Here is a 17,804-nt window from a genome sequence, read left to right as displayed (position 1 = left end):
CAGTTGGCCTTTTTTTTTTTTTTTTGAGACGAGATTTATTTATTTTTCTTTTCAAACTAGAGTAAGCATGGCTGTTTTATTTCATTCTTATCTGCTTAGGTAAGTTTGAATTAATCTGTCTTCATTTTTCTAGAGTTTTAAATATTAAGCCTTCAATGAAGATAGTGAAAAGAACACGGTATTTGGAAGCAGGTACATTTAGATTTGAATCACATGCGAGTTCCAATCCCAACCCGGCCGGCTATTTCTTATGTGACATTTCTTAAGTTTCTTAACTTCTCTGATCCTCAGTTTCCTGATGGATAAAACTGGGATGATAACACCGACATCCAGAGCTGTGGTGAGAATGAGCGATGTTACAGATGCAGTGCCTGGGACAGTGCCTAGCATGTGTTAGATGCTCAGTAAATGACAGCTGTCATCAGGATTTAACAGTTAAAGCTGAGATGGTGTTTCCGTTTCTACCACATTGTGAACACTTCGTCCTCATCAATATTTAAAAAGTAAACATTCTATTACAGAGTATTTTCATCCTAGTGCAAAACTAAGAAACCACAGTTTCTTACCAGCTCACATATGTGAAGTTCTTTAATGACTTCACTTGCATTGAGAATACGGCTGAAAATTAACGCACTAAAAATCTGTCTTTTCTCTTAGAAGCCAAAAGACAGAGCATGTAACATTTATTCATGGTGTATCCCCATTAGTTACCAAAATTTACTTACAGTGAGTCTAAACAGTTGCTTCAGCCCTTTATCCTTTAAACAAGGAACAGTGGGATTTTAAAAACACTTCTTTAAAGACTAATTTTGCTTGTATTCACTTCTGATAATTACTTTAGAACTGTAATTTGAAGATCAGTGCAACTTAATGAACTGTATTAAAATTTAGGCTCTCTGAGACAATCTTTTAAATATGGAGATTACATAATAGATACAGTAGTGCTCTGTAGATGAAAGAAGAGTTATCGCAAACTCTCTAAAAACATGACTTGCATGCACACTCTTAAAAAAAATCGAGTCGAGATATGAACACGTGGGTGACCTCTCAGGTTCTTCTAGTGAGTGTTTCCGCAGGGGTTGTCTGAGATCTGGCAGCCCATGTTCCGGCCCGTTACTTGTACTTTGAAGAGCGTTCCGTCCGCACACATACAGAGCTTGTAGCGCACCCAGTCGCCAGTCCCAAACTGGTCTCCACTGGAGGAACTAGGTAGGCGAGTCGTGCTAACCATCACAGTTCCATTTAGGATGATGCTGTTTTCCTATTAGGAGAACAACAGTATGATTTATTTACCTCCACAAGTGGTGACAGGACAAAATTAATAAACAAAACTTAGAGTATTAACAAGAAAAAGAGGTAGTAAAAAACAGTAAAGTCATGACCAACACAACAACAAAGAAAACAAAACCAATGTCAAGATTCAACTAGTGACCTCTTTAGTTCATAATGCGTAACAATACAGTTATAACACACGTTATTAAAATTATATCAAAATTCCTAAGTGCATAAGACTGATACAGGTAATTTTCATTTTTTATTTCCTAAGAGAGTTTTTACAAAGTTACTGACTGGTACGTTTCTGATGATGAGAAGAAAAACACTTTTTCTCCTACAGAAAATTATTTTAATTTCTAATGTTTTTGCAACACCACATATGAAAGTTCAAACCCGATAATTTTGAAGACCAGGCACTCAAAGAAAACTGCCTCGAGGTTCTCTTCTTCAAGCCGACTGTTTCAGAAACATTCTTGTACTGTAGGCCCTTTTTTTTTGGGAACTCCTAAGCCTCTCTCTCCCTTTTTCCTCCCTCTTTCCTTCTTTTCATTCATTCAACAAATAATTATTAAGTGTCTACTATGAGTTAGATATTATTCTAGGTGCTAACCATACAGCAATCAACAGACAGCCAAGTTCTCATGCAGCTGACATTTTAACGAGGAGGGGCAGACAATAAACATGTGAACAGGTAAAATAAATAAAACATCACTGGAGGAAAAAAGGTAAGCAGAGAGAGACCAAGCAGGGGCTCTGTTTACAAAGGGTGGTCAGGGAAGGCCTCTCTGATAAGGTCACAAAAGCAGCAGAAACTGGGTGACATGCATAAGCCATGTGGGCAATGGAGGAAGGGCCCTTCAGGCAGAGGACCCAATACATGCAAAGGCCCCAGTGTGAAGATGTGCTAGGTGTTCGAGGAACAGGTGGAAGCCAGTGTGGCTAAAGCAGACAGCACAAGAGAGTCAACTGGTAGGAGATGAGTCAAAGAAATAACTTGGGGCCAGACACATTAGGGAAGGGAATGGACTTTGAGCTGTATCCCGAGTTAGATGAGAAGCCATTTGGAGGGATGTGGACGTGAAAGTTATGGGATCTCTGAGGAAGGATCACTGTGGCTGCTGTACAGACAGCTGACCACAGGGTGACTGAGAAAGCGGCCAGACCATTTAGGAGGCCGTTCCAACAGTGCAGCAGGACGTGGTGGCAGTTCATTCCATGGGGGGTGGGGGTGGAGGTGGTGGAGGCAATGAGAAGCAGCCAGACTCTCGTTTTTGAAGGCAGAGCCAGAAGGCTTTGCTGATGGACCGATGGGCACCATTTAACAAGATGGGAACACTGAAAGAAAGGCATATTTGGGGAGAGAGGGAGGGTATGAAGATTTTAGACTTGTTGAATTTGAGATGGCGATTATGCACTGGAGTGAGATGGTAAGTCAGCTGGGTGTGTGAGTCTTAGATTGGAGGAGAGATTAAAGCAGGAGTTCCAGATTTGAGAGTCATCAGGTCATAGATGGCATTCGAAGCAATAAGACAAAGTTGTGTTTGAAGAAATGGAAATAGCTAATTGACTATGTAGTGTTAGTATGCATATGGAATAAACGGAAGCCTGAAGTGATTAATTTTGAAATTTTGTTCCAATGTTGCCATCTTGTGGTCATTTAATTTTACTTTCTTTAAATTGCGAGAGCAGTTTTTTCTTTAAATGCAGTTTAATTGATAAAATTCTTTTTTTTTTTAAATTTTTCCTTATAATTAGCTATACACTTAAAAACTAACCACTGATATTAACTGGATTATAAAGCTAATTATCTTTTCAGTACTGGGGGCTTGTTTTTCTTTAACTGTGGAGAAACTGGTATGTATATATATGTATTTCAAAGTATCTTAATATTTCCCATATCAACAACACAAAGACTTTTCAGGTAGAAAAAAAGAAAAGATTTAGATAACTTGCTAATGGCTATATGCAGATCTATCACACCTCTTGCTTCTTTGAATTTCCAGTGCTGACAGTAACAGTCTCACTGTGACCGTTCTTCAACACTATTCTCTTAGAGGAATGGCTTCTTACTACAGCACATGCAAAAAACACTCAGTATTGCTATTGAGTTTCTAGCAAGAAACACATTTATGTTTATCTTTATTATTTAGAAATTGTAGTATGTGTTTTAGAGGAGAAAGCTATTTATGAAAATGGAAAACTTAATTTTTTAGAGCTTATTTTTTCTAAATTAAATTAAATTTAAATAAAAGGAAATAATTATTTTATGTGTCCTTAGGTTTAAGTTTATTTTTGTCATATATGATGCTTGGTAAAATAAATTTAATTAGCTTTGGTTAAGTAGCATACAGCAGGTGGCCAAAGACATTTTGAATAAATATGCTTTGATCAAAGCAGGTAAACCGTTTTTGGACTTCTGGCTCCCTTATATGAGATATGTTACCTGCTGAAGTTCAGATATAATCTGTGAAGGACAAAACTTCACTTTTCAATAGCTATAATAAAGGCAAAATCTCTTTCCTTTGCAGTTAATAATAGATGGGTAAATAAAATACATTTTGTACATTTGCTAACTGATTTTCACACCACTGGATATGAAACTCAGGAAAGGGCATGAAATATCTTTAATTAAAAAAATACCCAACAACTTCAGGGAATGGATACTTACTATGATAATTCTTACTTTGAGAATTCTTTCAGAATTTTGGAAGTTTATTTATTTTTACCTTTTAAAGTAATATAGGTGTCATGTTGTGAAAATTTTTTTTAGAAAACAAGAGGCAAGCAGAAAGAAAAATAAAAGTAAAGTCGTCTGTTATCCTGCTACCCATAGCCAACCATTGTTGACATTTTGGCATACCCTTCCAAGTTTTTATAAATGTACATATGTATTAAAAAATGAAAATGAGATATTTCACAAACTGTAACTTTCTTTCACTTTAAAGTGCATTTTGAACATCCTTCCATGTCAAAAAATATACAACTACATTACCATTTTTAATAATTGTATACTATTCCACAAATAGATTTATGTGCCCAAGAATCTAATAATTCTCTAAAACTCTTAAGAAATACTCACTGCCTTTAACTCCATATTACCACCCATGTGAAATTCAATGGTTTTGCCCATAATGAATACACCTTCATTTCCACGCACGATAGCACGCCCGTCAACTTTTATATTTAAGTCACTAGTAGCATTGCTGGTAATCTGAAAATAAAATAAAAAAAAAAGTAATAAAAAGCATTTCTAAATTAAAGTGAGAATTATTATCAGAGACAGAGGAACAGGAGTTTCAACCACGGAATATGAAAGGCAAGAGTTTTCAGTCACGTTTTATAGGTGTTGAGAGAGAGAGATGTGACTTGATAATGATCAGATGACAAATCTAGAACTAACCAATCCTTCCCACTGTTCTAGAATTTATTCTTTCACATCACTATAAAACAGCAAAACTCCCCTCCCGCTTTGTAACTTTAGACAGTAATTCTCTTCCATTAATAAAGCAAACAAAATAAATCATACCCTTTCAGTAGATGCTTTTTGAACATTCAGACTTTTCACTCCACTTGGCAAATGAAACTCATGTGTTTCATAGTCTGTGCTGAATAAGATATTCTGAGTCCTCGGGTCAAAAAACTGCATACCAATGTCACTTGTAATAGAAGTTTTGTTCTTTTCTACACTGAGCTTTGTTGTCCCTTGCTGAAAAACAATCTTCAGAGAAACACTTTATCATGAATATGTTTTCAAAGGAGACTGCATCCAAAATTCATCACGAACATCATCAAACACTTTATAATAACAGACTAACTTCACATAATTTTAATTGTATCTGTCTGTCCTGTCTCTATCCACTTGGGAAAAGAGTTCTTTAAAATAAGGGTTTATATGCTTGTTTGCTTACACTGCTCTGCACAAATCCATGGGTCACAGGGCATATAGACGGATCTGGGCCTAAGATGCGCAGGGGGTGGTAAGAATACCTCCTTGAGGTTCTATTCCATTGAAAACCTGTGTTACAGTAGCCACTTGGCATGGGCTGCCATGGACTCTACTGGCATATTCCCTTCTAGACTCCCAGAAAGTACAAAGTATTCCAATCTGGGAAGGTGCTTTGTTTGCTGGTTACTTTGCATGGAGGAGAAAGAGAACACACTATTCCTAATTAATCTATTACAGAAAATGCTACCATATTAAGATATTAAGAAAGCATGTAATATTAACAGGTTATAAGACCAACAATATTATTAAATATGCTTATGAATATTCTCTTGAGGAAAATATCCATTTCCAATAATCAACTCTAGGTTTTTACAAAGAATTTTTCTCTAATGTCCCTCAACTGATATGGTAACTTACAGGCTGGTTGTTGCCGGTGATAACCAAGTTTTCATTTCGTCTTCCTCCTACTGTGCTTTTATAAAGAGGATGTATAACTCCCATGTCAGATACTTGCTTAAACCGGAGCAGGCCACTCTCATGAAACTCCATGCTGTCACAGCCATTTGGTCCAATGCGAATCACAGCCCAGATAACAAGTGTTATCTAAAACAGAACACAAGCCCCCTGTTAATAGGCAGCACACATTTAACATAATTAGAAAACAAACAGAAAAGGTAATTGCCAAAGGATTAAACTTCCTAAGATGTCTCACCAGTGATAATGAACACATCAATTGGTTTTCCACTTATAAACAAAACCAATTTTATTTTTATCAAGGTATTACAGGCAAATAGCTAAAAGTCAAAAAGTGCTAAAACAGCAGTTTCTTGGGGCACCTGGGTGGCTCAGTCGGTTAAGTGTCTGCCTTCGGCTCAGGTCATGATCCTGGGGTTCTGGGATCGAGCCCCACATTGGGCTCCTTGCTCAGCAGGAAGCCTGCTTCTCCCTCTCCCTCTGCCGCTCCCCCTGCTTGTGCTCTCTGTCAAATAAATAAATAAAATCTCAGAAAAAAAAAAGAGCAGTTTCTTATTTCTTCTGCTCCCTCCACATCTCGCCTAGAACAGTCACTTTCACCAATTTTAGGTATTTCATCTAGAATTTATTCCAGATTTTTAACTGATATATTATCTTCACTCATCAATTTGAAGTTTTATCTATTAATATCCTACTTTAGCAGATAGGAATTTATCTCATTTATATTTCTTTTCCCCTGCTCCCATTTCGAGTGCTGGCTAGACCCAGGTTCCGTATTTTTAGTACCGTAAGTACAAATTTTAAGTAAGAGTGTAAGTACTGTTCACTGCTAAGCCAAACACTGTAGCTAAGAGAGCAGTTCCTTTCTTGTACTCCGTGTCACTTGGAATTTCCTATTTGTCTTTCTCCAGCACTGGACCACATTTGCTTCGTTTCTTTGAAAACCTGACTGGATCTTTTCAAAACCTCCAACGTTTCTGTAAAACGTCAGTCAGTCAAAGGTTCTCGAAGTCCAAACCTCTTGGAGAATTTATTCTAGGAGTCCTATTTTCCTCTCTCAGGAAAGCTTGCTGGAACTCTGATCCTCTTGCTCCAATCTGGCCTATTCCCCTGGGGTATGCAACGCAGCCGTAACTTGCGAACTTTCCATTCACTCTCATGCTGGAACTTCCTTCCGTCTTTGTCCGGTGCTGGACACCCCGTGTCCTGCATCCCTCCCTCCAGCTCTCTGCCAGTTAGTGCCTTCTTGCAGTGAGCACTTCCTCCAGTGGCCTCCTTAGAAAGAATATATGTGAAGGAAATTTTGAGAGTGTGCATAGTTAAAAAACATCCTTAGAAGTCCTCACATTTGATTAATAGTCTAGCTTGACAGACATTTCTACATTTCGTGTTATTTTCTCTCTGAATTTTCAAGGCCTTTGCTGTCTTGCTGTCTGGTTTGCAGGGCTGCATTTGAGAGGTCTGATGCCTCTGATTTTGTATTCTTCATACATAACCTGTTTTTATTTTTCTTCAAGATTTTAGGATCTTCTCTTTATCCCTGGTTTTCTTAAATTTCACAGTCATGGCCTTGGTGTGAGTCTTTTTTATGCATGACACTGGACCCAGAATGGTAGTTTTCAATCTGTTCTAGGAAATTTTCTTGGTTTATTTATTTGATAACGTCTTCCCCAGTGTTCTTTCTTATCTCTTTCTGAAACTCCTATTAACAGAATGTTACACTTCCTGGATTGATTCTTTAATTTTGTTGAGCTTTCTGGAAGGGTTCCTTTTATCTTCTAATCTCTTTCTCCATTCTACCCATCTGTCCATCCACCCATCCCTATGTATTTCTGCAAGTTCTTCCTTATTCTTTAATCACATGTTATCCTTGTTTCATGGATGTAATATCCTCTCATTTCTCTGAAGATACTGGTTTTAGTTTTTTAAGTTTTCTGTCATTCATTTTATTTTCTTTATCTCCCTGAATTCCTATTTTCCCCATGTTTTGTGTTTTTAGTCTCCATCATTTTTCAATTCTGGGAGCTTTCCAAAAAAATCCCTTGACCCCTGGTGGCTCTGTGTTCATATTTAACAGCGAGGTTTAAAAAAGTGCATGGAAAAGTTTTCTGAGTGGGGTAGGGTTCGTGACAGACAGGCTTCCCGGCAGGAGATTAGGTGGCTTTTTCGTGGGGACCTGACAAGTGTCAGTATCTAGAGGATTTTTCTCCAGAGGCTTCGGTTTCACCAGAACAGGCTATTTCGTCTCTCGCCTGTGGGGCAGAAGCCTGGTGCCAGAGAGCTGGGACAGAGACTGAGAAGAGAGCTGGAGAGCTGAGAAACGGAGTCTCAGTGCTCAGGACTCAGACTTCCCCACCTGCAGCATGGAAACCCATCCCTACCCTCCTCTGCGCAGTATCCTCAGGAAGAAACCTCTCCCTTCCATAACATGCTGTGTGGGGTTGAGAGGCGAGGCTGCCTAACTGTTGGCTAGAAGGGAGAGGAAGGCGAGGGATCTCATGGCTCTTTCTACAGGGTTTTCAAAAAGCTGTCTTCAGTTCCTGCCTCACTCCTGCTTTTCACGGTACTTGTATTTCCAATTCCTGATGATTCTGTGAGGCATTTTCTCCAACACACAGGAGCAGTTTCTCTTCTCTGGTAAGTTATCTGCCATTTCTCCTCCTGCTTTTTTGTCTTCATATATTATGGTTTAGGATTTCGGTTGCTTCCCATGTTCTTTCAAGATATTTCGGTTTCTTGACATTGTCATCTTGGGATGAGCTTTTTAAAGAGGAAGGAGATGAAAATGTCTTCATTCTGCCATCTTAACCAGAAGTTTCCAACAAAAAATTTTTTTAGATAAAATAAATTCAGAACATGTGCTCCTAGTAAAGCTATTTACAGTACCAGCTCTTACCAATGTAAGGGAAGAATTAGACACGAACGTTTTGGATATACATAAAATATAAAGGACTGGCTTGAAAGCACTAGAAGTCAAAAATAAAGATAAATGGAATCACTTTAGAACCACTGTAGCCCATGTACATCAGTCATTGGTAGATCAGTAACCATTCTCTGAATACGTCATCTATATGTGTGCTAGAGGGGTTCAAGTTTAACCCTCAGGTACTTACAACCTTGGATTAAGTCTTCTTTAGAAAAGCAAGTATCTTTGGAAAAGACAACATACTAGGTCTTCAGCACCTTAATGTAAACTGGTCTACCAGATCCTTTCATTCTTTGACAACAGAGACTTAAGACCTCAAAATATAATCCTCTGCTGTCAAACAAGGTTTACAATTTTAAAATCTGGTTGAGGAGGTAAGACTAAATTTAGGAAAAGCTGAATGAAAACAGAAAGGATTATATTTTTTAGGAGAGGTGAAGGCAGTAAAGTCATGATGGCAAAGGTCTCTTCTACCGAGTTGACTTTATCCTTCCAAAAGTTAAGTCCTTTAAAGGGAATATTCCATGCACACTTTCTTCTAAATAAAAATAATACATGGCAATATTAGCATACTAGTTTTTTTTTTTTTTTTTTTAAGATTTTATTTATTTATGTGACAGAGAGACAGCCAGTGAGAGAGGGAACACAGCAGGGGAGTGGGAGAGGAATAAGCAGGCTCCCAGTGGAGGAGCCCGATATGGGACTCGATCCCAGAACGCCGGGATCACGCCCTGAGCCGAAGGCAGACGCTTAACGACTGCGCCACCCAGGCGCCCCAGCATACTAGTTTTTTAAAATATGTAACATATTAATGACAACTCAATAAGAAGTACAGACTTACAGTTATAAAATAAGTAAGCCACAGAGATGAAAAGTACAGCATAGAGAATATAGTCAATAACACTGTAGTAATGTTGTATGGTGCCAGATGGTGACTACACTTAAGGAGCACTGAGTAATGTATAGAACTGTCCAATGCCCATGTTGTACATGTGAAACTAACATAACATCATAAGTTAACTACACTTTAATAATACATTTAAAAAATGCCAGTGGTTCTTTTCTGTACGTGTGTAAAAGCTGGAATCTCCTGTTGTTTTTCAAAGTCTGTATCAGGAGAAAAAAACATTTGATAAAATGTACTCTTGGTTGTGAAATTAGGAAGACAGGATTCTGTTAGACAATATTTTGGAGAATAAGCAAGTCAGGGGCTCTTTGTATACACTATGAAGGGTAATTGTGCATCTAAAAAAACTTAATAAGAGATAAAACACATATAGAAAAGGAGAAAGAGGGCTTCAAAAGAAATTATAGAAACAAAGTCCATGATTTCACTAAAATGTTCCCCATGGTAATTAAAAAAAGAAAATTCTGTACCACATACTTACAATTAAATTGATGACAGCCAGGATAAACAAGAGGATAATGACACAGATGGCTAAATTGCCCTTTCTCCCTCTCAGTCCCGTTTTATGGAGACGATCTTCATCGATTGGAATATAACCGGCTTTGAAATTACTATTGTGCTCCTTATTGACATTCCTTCTCTCGACAGCCTTCTCACGCATGGACTTCTTTACAGGACCATTGGAACTTTGCTAAAAACAAAATACAACACAATGGAACAGCCATACTCATTCTTTTCAATGAATTTATGAAGTGCAAATTCCTAACGAAAGAAAGCTGAACTGGTTAGTGATACATTTTCCATGAATAAACTTTAAGTCATGTTGAATTGCAGGCTCCAAGTCAGGACGTTCCTATGCTTAGAGGGGTAGCAGAGAAGAACCTTTAGTATGACTCTTTGAAAACATGTTTCTACCCTCTGCTTTGAATAGACCTAGTGTCCCTAAAGTGCACAGCTAGCTCATCTGGGGGAAGAATTGATATATACATTCCACAGTGGGTCAACTTTTTTAAGCTAATGATTTATAGTGATTTGTTTCATTTTACATATATATATATATATATATATATATATGTATATATGCATACATATATATATATTTTTTTCACGTATAAGAAAAGAATTTGGAAAGGCTGAGATACTTTGCTATTTATCACCCCAATTGGCTAAAGCTAACATTATCCTAGATCAGCAGTTTTCAAAAGTATGGGCAGGGGAGACTGGGAGGAGTCCCCTGAATTCTTACAGGAGCCCAGAGCATAAAAACTATGTTCAAAATAACACCAAACGTTATTTACCTTTTTTACTCTCCTTTTCTCATGAATGTTCAGTGGACTTTTCCAGAGGTTAAATGACTATGTGATGACATCAATGCTTTAACAGCTAATGGAATGTGTGCTTGCGTATTCCTGTGTTTCAAATTTTCTCAGGTTTAATTTTTAATATGGTAAATATCAATGAATATAACCCACATAAACAAAAGTTCTTTGGGATCCTCAGTAACTTTTAAGGGCATAAAAATAACTTGAGACTGAAAAGTTTGAGAACCTCTAACTTAGACTATGGTTGAATAACATTTTTGGTAACACATCATGAACACAAAATGGGTAGAAATGGATACTGCCCAACTTACATATATTTTAGAGCTCTGAGAAAACTTATTTATTGAATAGGCATTTATTAAATATTTTATGTTTAAACACTAATACCACAAATAGGAATACTAAAGAAATATAGGGCAGGACCCTTATTCTCTAGATATTACAAATGTGATTTGGGTATAAAGTAGTTAGCAGTGCAACAAAATATTCTGTATGTTCAGGTGCCAGAATCAATAGTGTGGCTAATTCATGCTATGGAGTTCAATGGGTGGAGACACAGAATGGCTTTGCATTTGTTTTCAAGGAAACAGAAAGCAGGTGGGTTAGAGCTGGCAGAGTAGGGAGAATAAAGTTGAAAAGTAGGGCATGTTGAGAAAATTCTTGGGCTGCTGGGTACAAATTCTGGTCTTTCTGTCTGTTTAACTAGGAGTCCCTGGAGGTTTCTGAGCACGAATGACATATATTTCAGGATGCTAAATATGTGGGTGTTTGTAGGGTAGAGAGGACACAGGACTACCAGTGAGTAGGCAGTTGGGGGTGTTGTTGTAATGGAGGTTTGAAGGAATGAGGTAATGAGGGCCTAAGCTAAGGTGGGACGAAAAAGGATAGATTAAAAACATACTTCGTGAGAGGAGCTGACTGAATTTGCAGCCAACTTCAAAGAATCTCATGTTTACTGAATGGTGACTAGCTAAATATAGGGAATGGAGGAGGGAGAAGATTCTGCATATGTTGCACTTAAACTAAATGAGAAATAGCCACAGGACTCAAAGGCAAGGGGAAGGATGCAACCGGGTATTAGATCAGTCAGGACTAGAGATACAGATCTGAGAGAGTCCTAGCCTTGAGGTAAATTAAATCCACCAGAGTGCATCGGTTTACTTGAAAAACAGCATACAGGAAAGAGAACAAAGGGCCAAGGACACAGTCTTGGGAAAATTTAAATGTGCAGCTGTAGTAGAAAATGAGAAATGCAATGAATAGTAAGAAAACCAAGAATGTGCAGTGTTGCTGAACTTGCTTTGTCAAGAAGTGCTTCTATAATCTTCAAAGGTGAACTCGGAGTAGCAAACTGGCAAGCTGGACACAGTCTGAAAAGATGCCACATGTATACATGTATTTTCCAGTCCAGAAAGAGAAAAGAGGAAAAAGAGAAGATTCTAGCTAAAGAATTATGTACTATCAGAGGAAAACTGTGCTTTTGTTATTGCTGTTAGTAACCACCCCCCCCCCCCAATTTGGGGAAAGACCTGTATGTTTGATGGCAGAGGGAAAGAAGCCAAGAGGGGCAAAGACCAAAGCTCTCACAGCAGGGCAGGATAATGCAGGAAACGAAACCCTCTAGGAGGCAGGAAAGAAAGTGATACAGAGTACATGAGAAAAGGATAGGCTCCCACTTAGATGAAGCAGTTCACACCCAGGAGAGAAAGCATTCTTTGTTTTCTTGGGGATGTGAAAGGCAAGGTCATCTGCCAAGAAAGAGTGGAGAAGGCTACTGGAATCTTATCATGGCGGCAGAGGTAGCAGGCTGGTTAAGGGCTTATGGAAAATAGAAAAAGACGGGAATAATCATTGTGAGTAATGCAGCAGATATAATTTTTGTAATTCCACAAAGCAGTAAGGAAGGCTCTATAGAAGATAATCTACTCACCAGATTTCTTCACAGGACAGGCGGTTGAGTATTGTGTGGGTGGTGTGTCTGCATGGGGTACAACATCTATGAGGGTACAAGGATACTGCAGACATCTTAGAGTGGAATAAGCATTTTGATACTTTTTGGCTGAACGCATAGAATACCTTAAAGGAGGTATGCTTTCTTCTAATTTTCACAGACACAGCAATTTAAAAGTCAGGGCTTGAATAAAGGTCTACATAAAAGAGAAGACAAAACTAATCCCTCCTGGGATGCATTCTTTACTCTTTTCTGCCAGTTCACGCATATTATTATATTCAATTTGATACATTTACGATTTTTTGAAGAGTTACTATATGCCAAATGTTGCAGATCACTAAGACAAGCCAGACATAGCACCTACCCTCAATAAACTTGCTTACCAGCCAGGAGAGTAGACAGACCGGGTCACTAACAATGGCAATTCAATGTGGCAAATGCAGTGGTAGCAAGGATATTGAAAGGTACAGAAGAGGAAGGTAGCTCTACCAGCAAGCAGGTGCATCAAGGGGAAGGTTTTTAAGAAAGGCTGAGATTTCATTTGAATCTTGGAAGGATAAATAGGAGTTAGCCAGGCAAGAGCACAGAGAAAGGCATTCCAGTCAGAGGGAGCAGCATGGAAACTTTGAATACAAGTCATCTCAGTGTGAACTAATTTTGGTAGTTTCTGTGGATGGTAAAAGGATGAGTATAGAAATGGGGCAAAAAATAGGGTCAGATGTATGGTTAGGGGCCAGCAAATGAATGGACATAAGTACTGTGTCAAGAACAATGGACTTTATCCCGAAGGTGATGGGGAACTACTAAAAATGTAAAATGGGTTAGTGATACAATCAGATTTGCATTACAGCAAAATCAAAGTCATGTACCAAAAAGAGATAAGCTGGAACAGAAGAGTTTAGAGATGAAGATATCAACTGTTAGATAAACACTGTTGATATTAGTCCAAAGGAGGGCTTGACTGAGCCTTAGATGAAGAGGAAGAACCACAGAACCTGGTGATTGATTGGGGAATCTAAGATGACTCTCATGTAGAGACCTGGTACATAATATGTGGAGTCTGAAGGAAAAAGAAAACGTGGGGTCCTGTGTTCAAATATCACACCTAGGACGGGAGAGCATGAAACCACATGTGTGTCCCTTCTGAGCTCCCTTAGGCTGGTCCGACTGTCAAGTTTCTAGCTAGGATAATCAAGTGAATGGATGGTTGTAGCCCTTTTAATGGTAAACAGGATGCAATCCAATTTTGTACATTTTTGAGTTTGGGTGCCTGTGGAAAATTCAGTTCAGGCTGGAGACATAAATGTTTAACTCTGAAGTGGAAACTAAGGAATGGACCAGACTGCCCAGTTTATGTGTAAAGCAAGAACAGAACCTTGTTGGAACCTCCAGAGCATCAGTAGGTAATGTGGATGAAAAAAGAACCATCTAAAACAAGAGCTGATAAGTCAGAAGGGAAATCAGGAAAGCCAAAGAACAATTTTAATCTTAACAAATCCAAGAAGCTTTGTCTCCTTTTACTTTCACTCATTCCTTTAGATTTTATTTTACTGTTTTGGTCTGTAGCTTGCCCACTTAGCTGATTTTTCTGCATTTATTTGGCAGTTTGACTTTAAGCTCCTTGAAGGTGGATTCATGTTTTCTATTTTTTTATGTCCTTCAGAATGACTGTTCCAGTGATATATATCTAACAGTTCTCCAAAATCAGTTAAGTAGTTAAAGTCTTTTCTGAGAACAGAATGCTGGCAACTTGACTTGCATTTATTTTTTCAATAATGTTGTAGAATGAGACTTTTTCAAAGGAAACTATCGTATCATAGTTTTGTAAAGGGAAATAACAGTTAAGGAAAAAAGTGACTATGAAAATTATTTTTATTACAAAAAATATCCTAGCAACTGTAGGTATGTATATGTAACACATGCATGCATGTATGTGTATGCATATGTATAGCTTGCTTTGGGGGAAAATAGTCTTTTAAACTACTCTAAGGTACAACTTTACAATGCAGATCAGGAAATACTTGATAAAGCACTAAAAAAATAATTTTAAACCAACTGGACAGGAGGCAGTTTTAAACTGGTGACCACATCTCCAAAACCAAAGCGGGAGGAGAAACCTGATGCCTGCATATCGGGGATGGCAGACACAAGCACTGGCCCCAAGCAGACATCCAGGCAACAGCTGACTGGTTCTTGGCTGGTGTCAGGGGAGCCTCCCCGCTCAGGGGCTGAGGCTATTTTTACCCGCATCTTCGCTGGCTACCGAACCGGGCACGTCCCCGGCACGTCCTGGCACAGGCTCCCAGCTGCCACGGCCGCCTCCCCGCCCCTCAGCCGGCGACCCCTCCTCAGCCCGGCCAAAGAGCAGCCGGCCAGGCCGAGGGCCGCCCCCTGCTTCCCCTCAGGGACCCGGCGCCCAAGCCCGCAGTCCCGCCCGGCCCTCGCCAGCATCGCGGGCTGCGGACAGCTCCTCCCGCTCGCTCCGCCCCCCGGAGCCCGGCCCGCGCCCCCCGCACGCCCTCGCGTCTCGGCCTCTGCCGGCCGGCCCCACGACGGACCCCACTGGCAGGACCCCGGCCTCCCCGGCCCCTCCTGCCCCGGGCCGCGGCGGGGCTCCCAGACCTGCTCGGCCGCCGCTGCCGCCGCCGCTGCCGCCATCTTCCCGCGCCCAGCGCCACCGCCCTCCGCACCGCGGCCGCACCCCGCACGCCTGCGCCTGCGCCCTGGCTGAGGGGGTGGGGGGCGCCGCGCGCTGCAGCCCCGCCCGGTGGGAGGGAGGTTCGCCGCCCCTGTATCCAGCGCTTTGGCCTCGGGGCGCGCCTTCCCGCGCACCGGTGTTCACGCGAACTCCGGCAGCCTCTGGACTTTGCCGAAAGGGCGCTTCAAAAGAGGATTTCGCCTCTCCCTTCGCCCTCCGTTCCCATCACGGAGGGCTGGTGCGGTCCCGAGCTGTGACGTCTCCCTTGCATCATGGGCCGGGGTCTCCCTGGCCAAGGTGGGGAGGGGCGTTTTGGGGAGCACATAGGGACGGGGAGGGAGGAGTTGTGACAGTGTGCATGGACGTTAACAAGTTGCCGATTAGCCAGCTAAAATCTTGGAAACTTGAGAGGCCTCAAGGAGGACGTAAAAGCGCTTTAGGGATGCTTCTTAACTTTGGAGGGCCTGTGAAGTCTGATGCTATCTTCTGTGGCATTGGGGGTGGATTTTCCATTTACTATTGGAGACAGTGTTGTCGATATACATGGTGGGGGAACCCAACCCAACAGATACTCACTGCACACTGGGAATGTGCCACCAAAGTAAAAGTAATGTGAGCACGCATTCCTTGTTCCTCGTTGTCAGTAGAATCCAACGCTCCTCTTAGCTTTTTGTTTTTTGCTTTCAGTGCAGTGAAACCGAGGTGGAAGCACTGTTCCTCAAGTAGCTGAAACCACTTCCAGAAAGCATCTTTGGGCCCCAGGGCTGCCTCACAGCAGGAAACAGCAAAGAGACCAGCTGGCACAAGCTTGCTTTCTCTAGGAACCAGGTCAATTTTGCTTTTTGGTGACTGGAGCTGTTATTTCACTGCTCTGCCTGCTTTACATGGGAACATTGCTGTAAAGTGTAAATTAAGATCATCTGGTGCATAAGAAATCCCTCACCAACTTTTCCCTTCTCTCTGATTTTGGCTAATGTCCGTAGCTCCCTGGTCATCAATCTCTATATTTTCTTCCCCAGATGCTAGAACCACTGACTCACATCTCTATGCCCAGTCCTGCTAGGATCTCTAGGACAAACCTGCGTCTTAACCAGGACAACTGTAAGTTGTAGCCCAAAGCGTTGGGAGTCAGCAGTAAGTCTGTTAATAGCCTGACTGTGGTTCCATTTATCAGCTCAGATAACTAGGCTTTTGACAGATCCTCAGTTCCCGTCTCCAGTTCTGGTGCCATAGTCCTTCCTTCCTATGCTTTGCCTCTTTTCCCTCTGCTTGGGAAGAGCTTCTCTTTTTCTCTCTGGCGAGCACACTCTTATTCATCCTCCTAGAATCCATCCAAATGTCACATTCTCTCTAAAGCCTTCCCAGGCTCCCACAGGCAGTTTTTGGCTGGTCTGTCTCTTAACTCTGCTCTCTTTTGTAGCACATCACGTTGCATTGTATTTTATCTTGTTTACCTGTCTGATGTCACCTGAAAGATGGTGAGCTCTGTCTGGAAGGTCCTTTTCTTACTCATCCTTTTACCTGGAATGCCTAGCATAGCACAGAAACTTCATAAATGTCTTAGAAATCTGCCTGATACCCCAGTTTTTAAGACTAGAAGCCTTGCCTTTATTTTGTTAACTTCTCTTTGACTTAGGTGGTAAGATACTTGGTAGTTAATTTTCTTGATGCCAAGTGCCCCTTTGACTGTCTGAAAAGTCACCTTCTCTTGGCGTCCTCATTGCTGACCTCCATCTCTCTGACAGGACGCCTCTCAATTCTTCTTGATGCCAGTTGCTATAGTCTAAACACCCAGTATACTCACATAACCCCATCTTTAATGTGGGTTATTCCCAAATCTGTTATCTTCACCCCTATTTTTTTTTGAAACAGTAGAGTCTACCATATGCCTGGGAATGTCTTTAACTTCCCTGCCACTTTTATAATAGGTCATATTATCCCCATTTTACAAATAAAGAAATCAAGACTCATAGAGGTTAAAAGGCTAACCAAGTTTTCAACTAATATAAAGCCTGGATTGAACCTAGATCCTTCTGACTAAAGTTTTTGCTCTTTCTACAACATAACACGGTCTTTAATTCTGTATTTCCTTTTGCCTATGGAAGTGCAAACAAAAACTAGAGGACTAGTCAGATTATGAAGACAGTTATCCCTTCTTTCACTTTATAATACATTGAATAGTGTCCCCCGACAAAAATATATCCAAGTCCTAATCACCAGTACCTGTGAATGTGATGTTATTTGGAAATAGGGCCTTTGCAGATATAAATAAGTTAAGGATCTCAAGAGAGATCACCCTGGATTT

The 17,804-nt window shown here is 40.4% G+C and overlaps 2 protein-coding genes across 2 annotated transcripts in view; one reads left to right on the top strand and one right to left on the bottom strand.

The window, feature by feature from the left end:
- Positions 1-9: 9 nt before the first annotated feature.
- Positions 10-15,572, bottom strand: SGCB (sarcoglycan beta). The gene is made up of 6 exons (XM_045815899.2): positions 15,424-15,572; positions 10,010-10,219; positions 5,639-5,824; positions 4,802-4,993; positions 4,355-4,486; positions 10-1,261 (listed from the first exon to the last, which is right to left on the bottom strand). Exons 1-6 carry the CDS (start codon positions 15,457-15,459, stop codon positions 1,058-1,060), a joined length of 960 nt encoding a protein of 319 aa, XP_045671855.1. The 5' UTR covers positions 15,460-15,572; the 3' UTR covers positions 10-1,057.
- Positions 15,544-17,804, top strand: part of SPATA18 (spermatogenesis associated 18) — a 59,799-nt gene continuing 57,538 nt past the window's right edge. Inside the window, exons 1-3 of the mRNA XM_087864139.1 lie at positions 15,544-15,796; positions 16,187-16,327; positions 16,519-16,600. The gene's annotated coding sequence lies outside the window, so the exon portion shown is untranslated. The remainder of the gene's footprint in view (positions 15,797-16,186; positions 16,328-16,518; positions 16,601-17,804) is intronic.

This window comes from Ursus americanus, chromosome 8 (genome assembly GCF_024610735.1).
Source record: "Ursus americanus isolate L20-20 chromosome 8, mUrsAme1.1.p, whole genome shotgun sequence".
In the NCBI taxonomy this organism is placed as follows: domain Eukaryota; kingdom Metazoa; phylum Chordata; class Mammalia; order Carnivora; family Ursidae; genus Ursus; species Ursus americanus.
This window is presented reverse-complemented; position numbering and strand designations above follow the sequence as displayed.

Coding starts and splice junctions, on each gene's coding strand:
- SGCB (XM_045815899.2), bottom strand. CDS start 15,459: ATGGCGGCAGCGGCGGCGGCAGCGGCGGCCGAGCAG. Junction 5,825..10,009: donor TGGCTGTCATCAATTTAATT/GTAAGTATGTGG, acceptor GTTCTGTTTTAG/ATAACACTTGTTATCTGGGC. Junction 4,487..4,801: donor AAAAAGCATCTACTGAAAGG/GTATGATTTATT, acceptor TTTTATTTTCAG/ATTACCAGCAATGCTACTAG.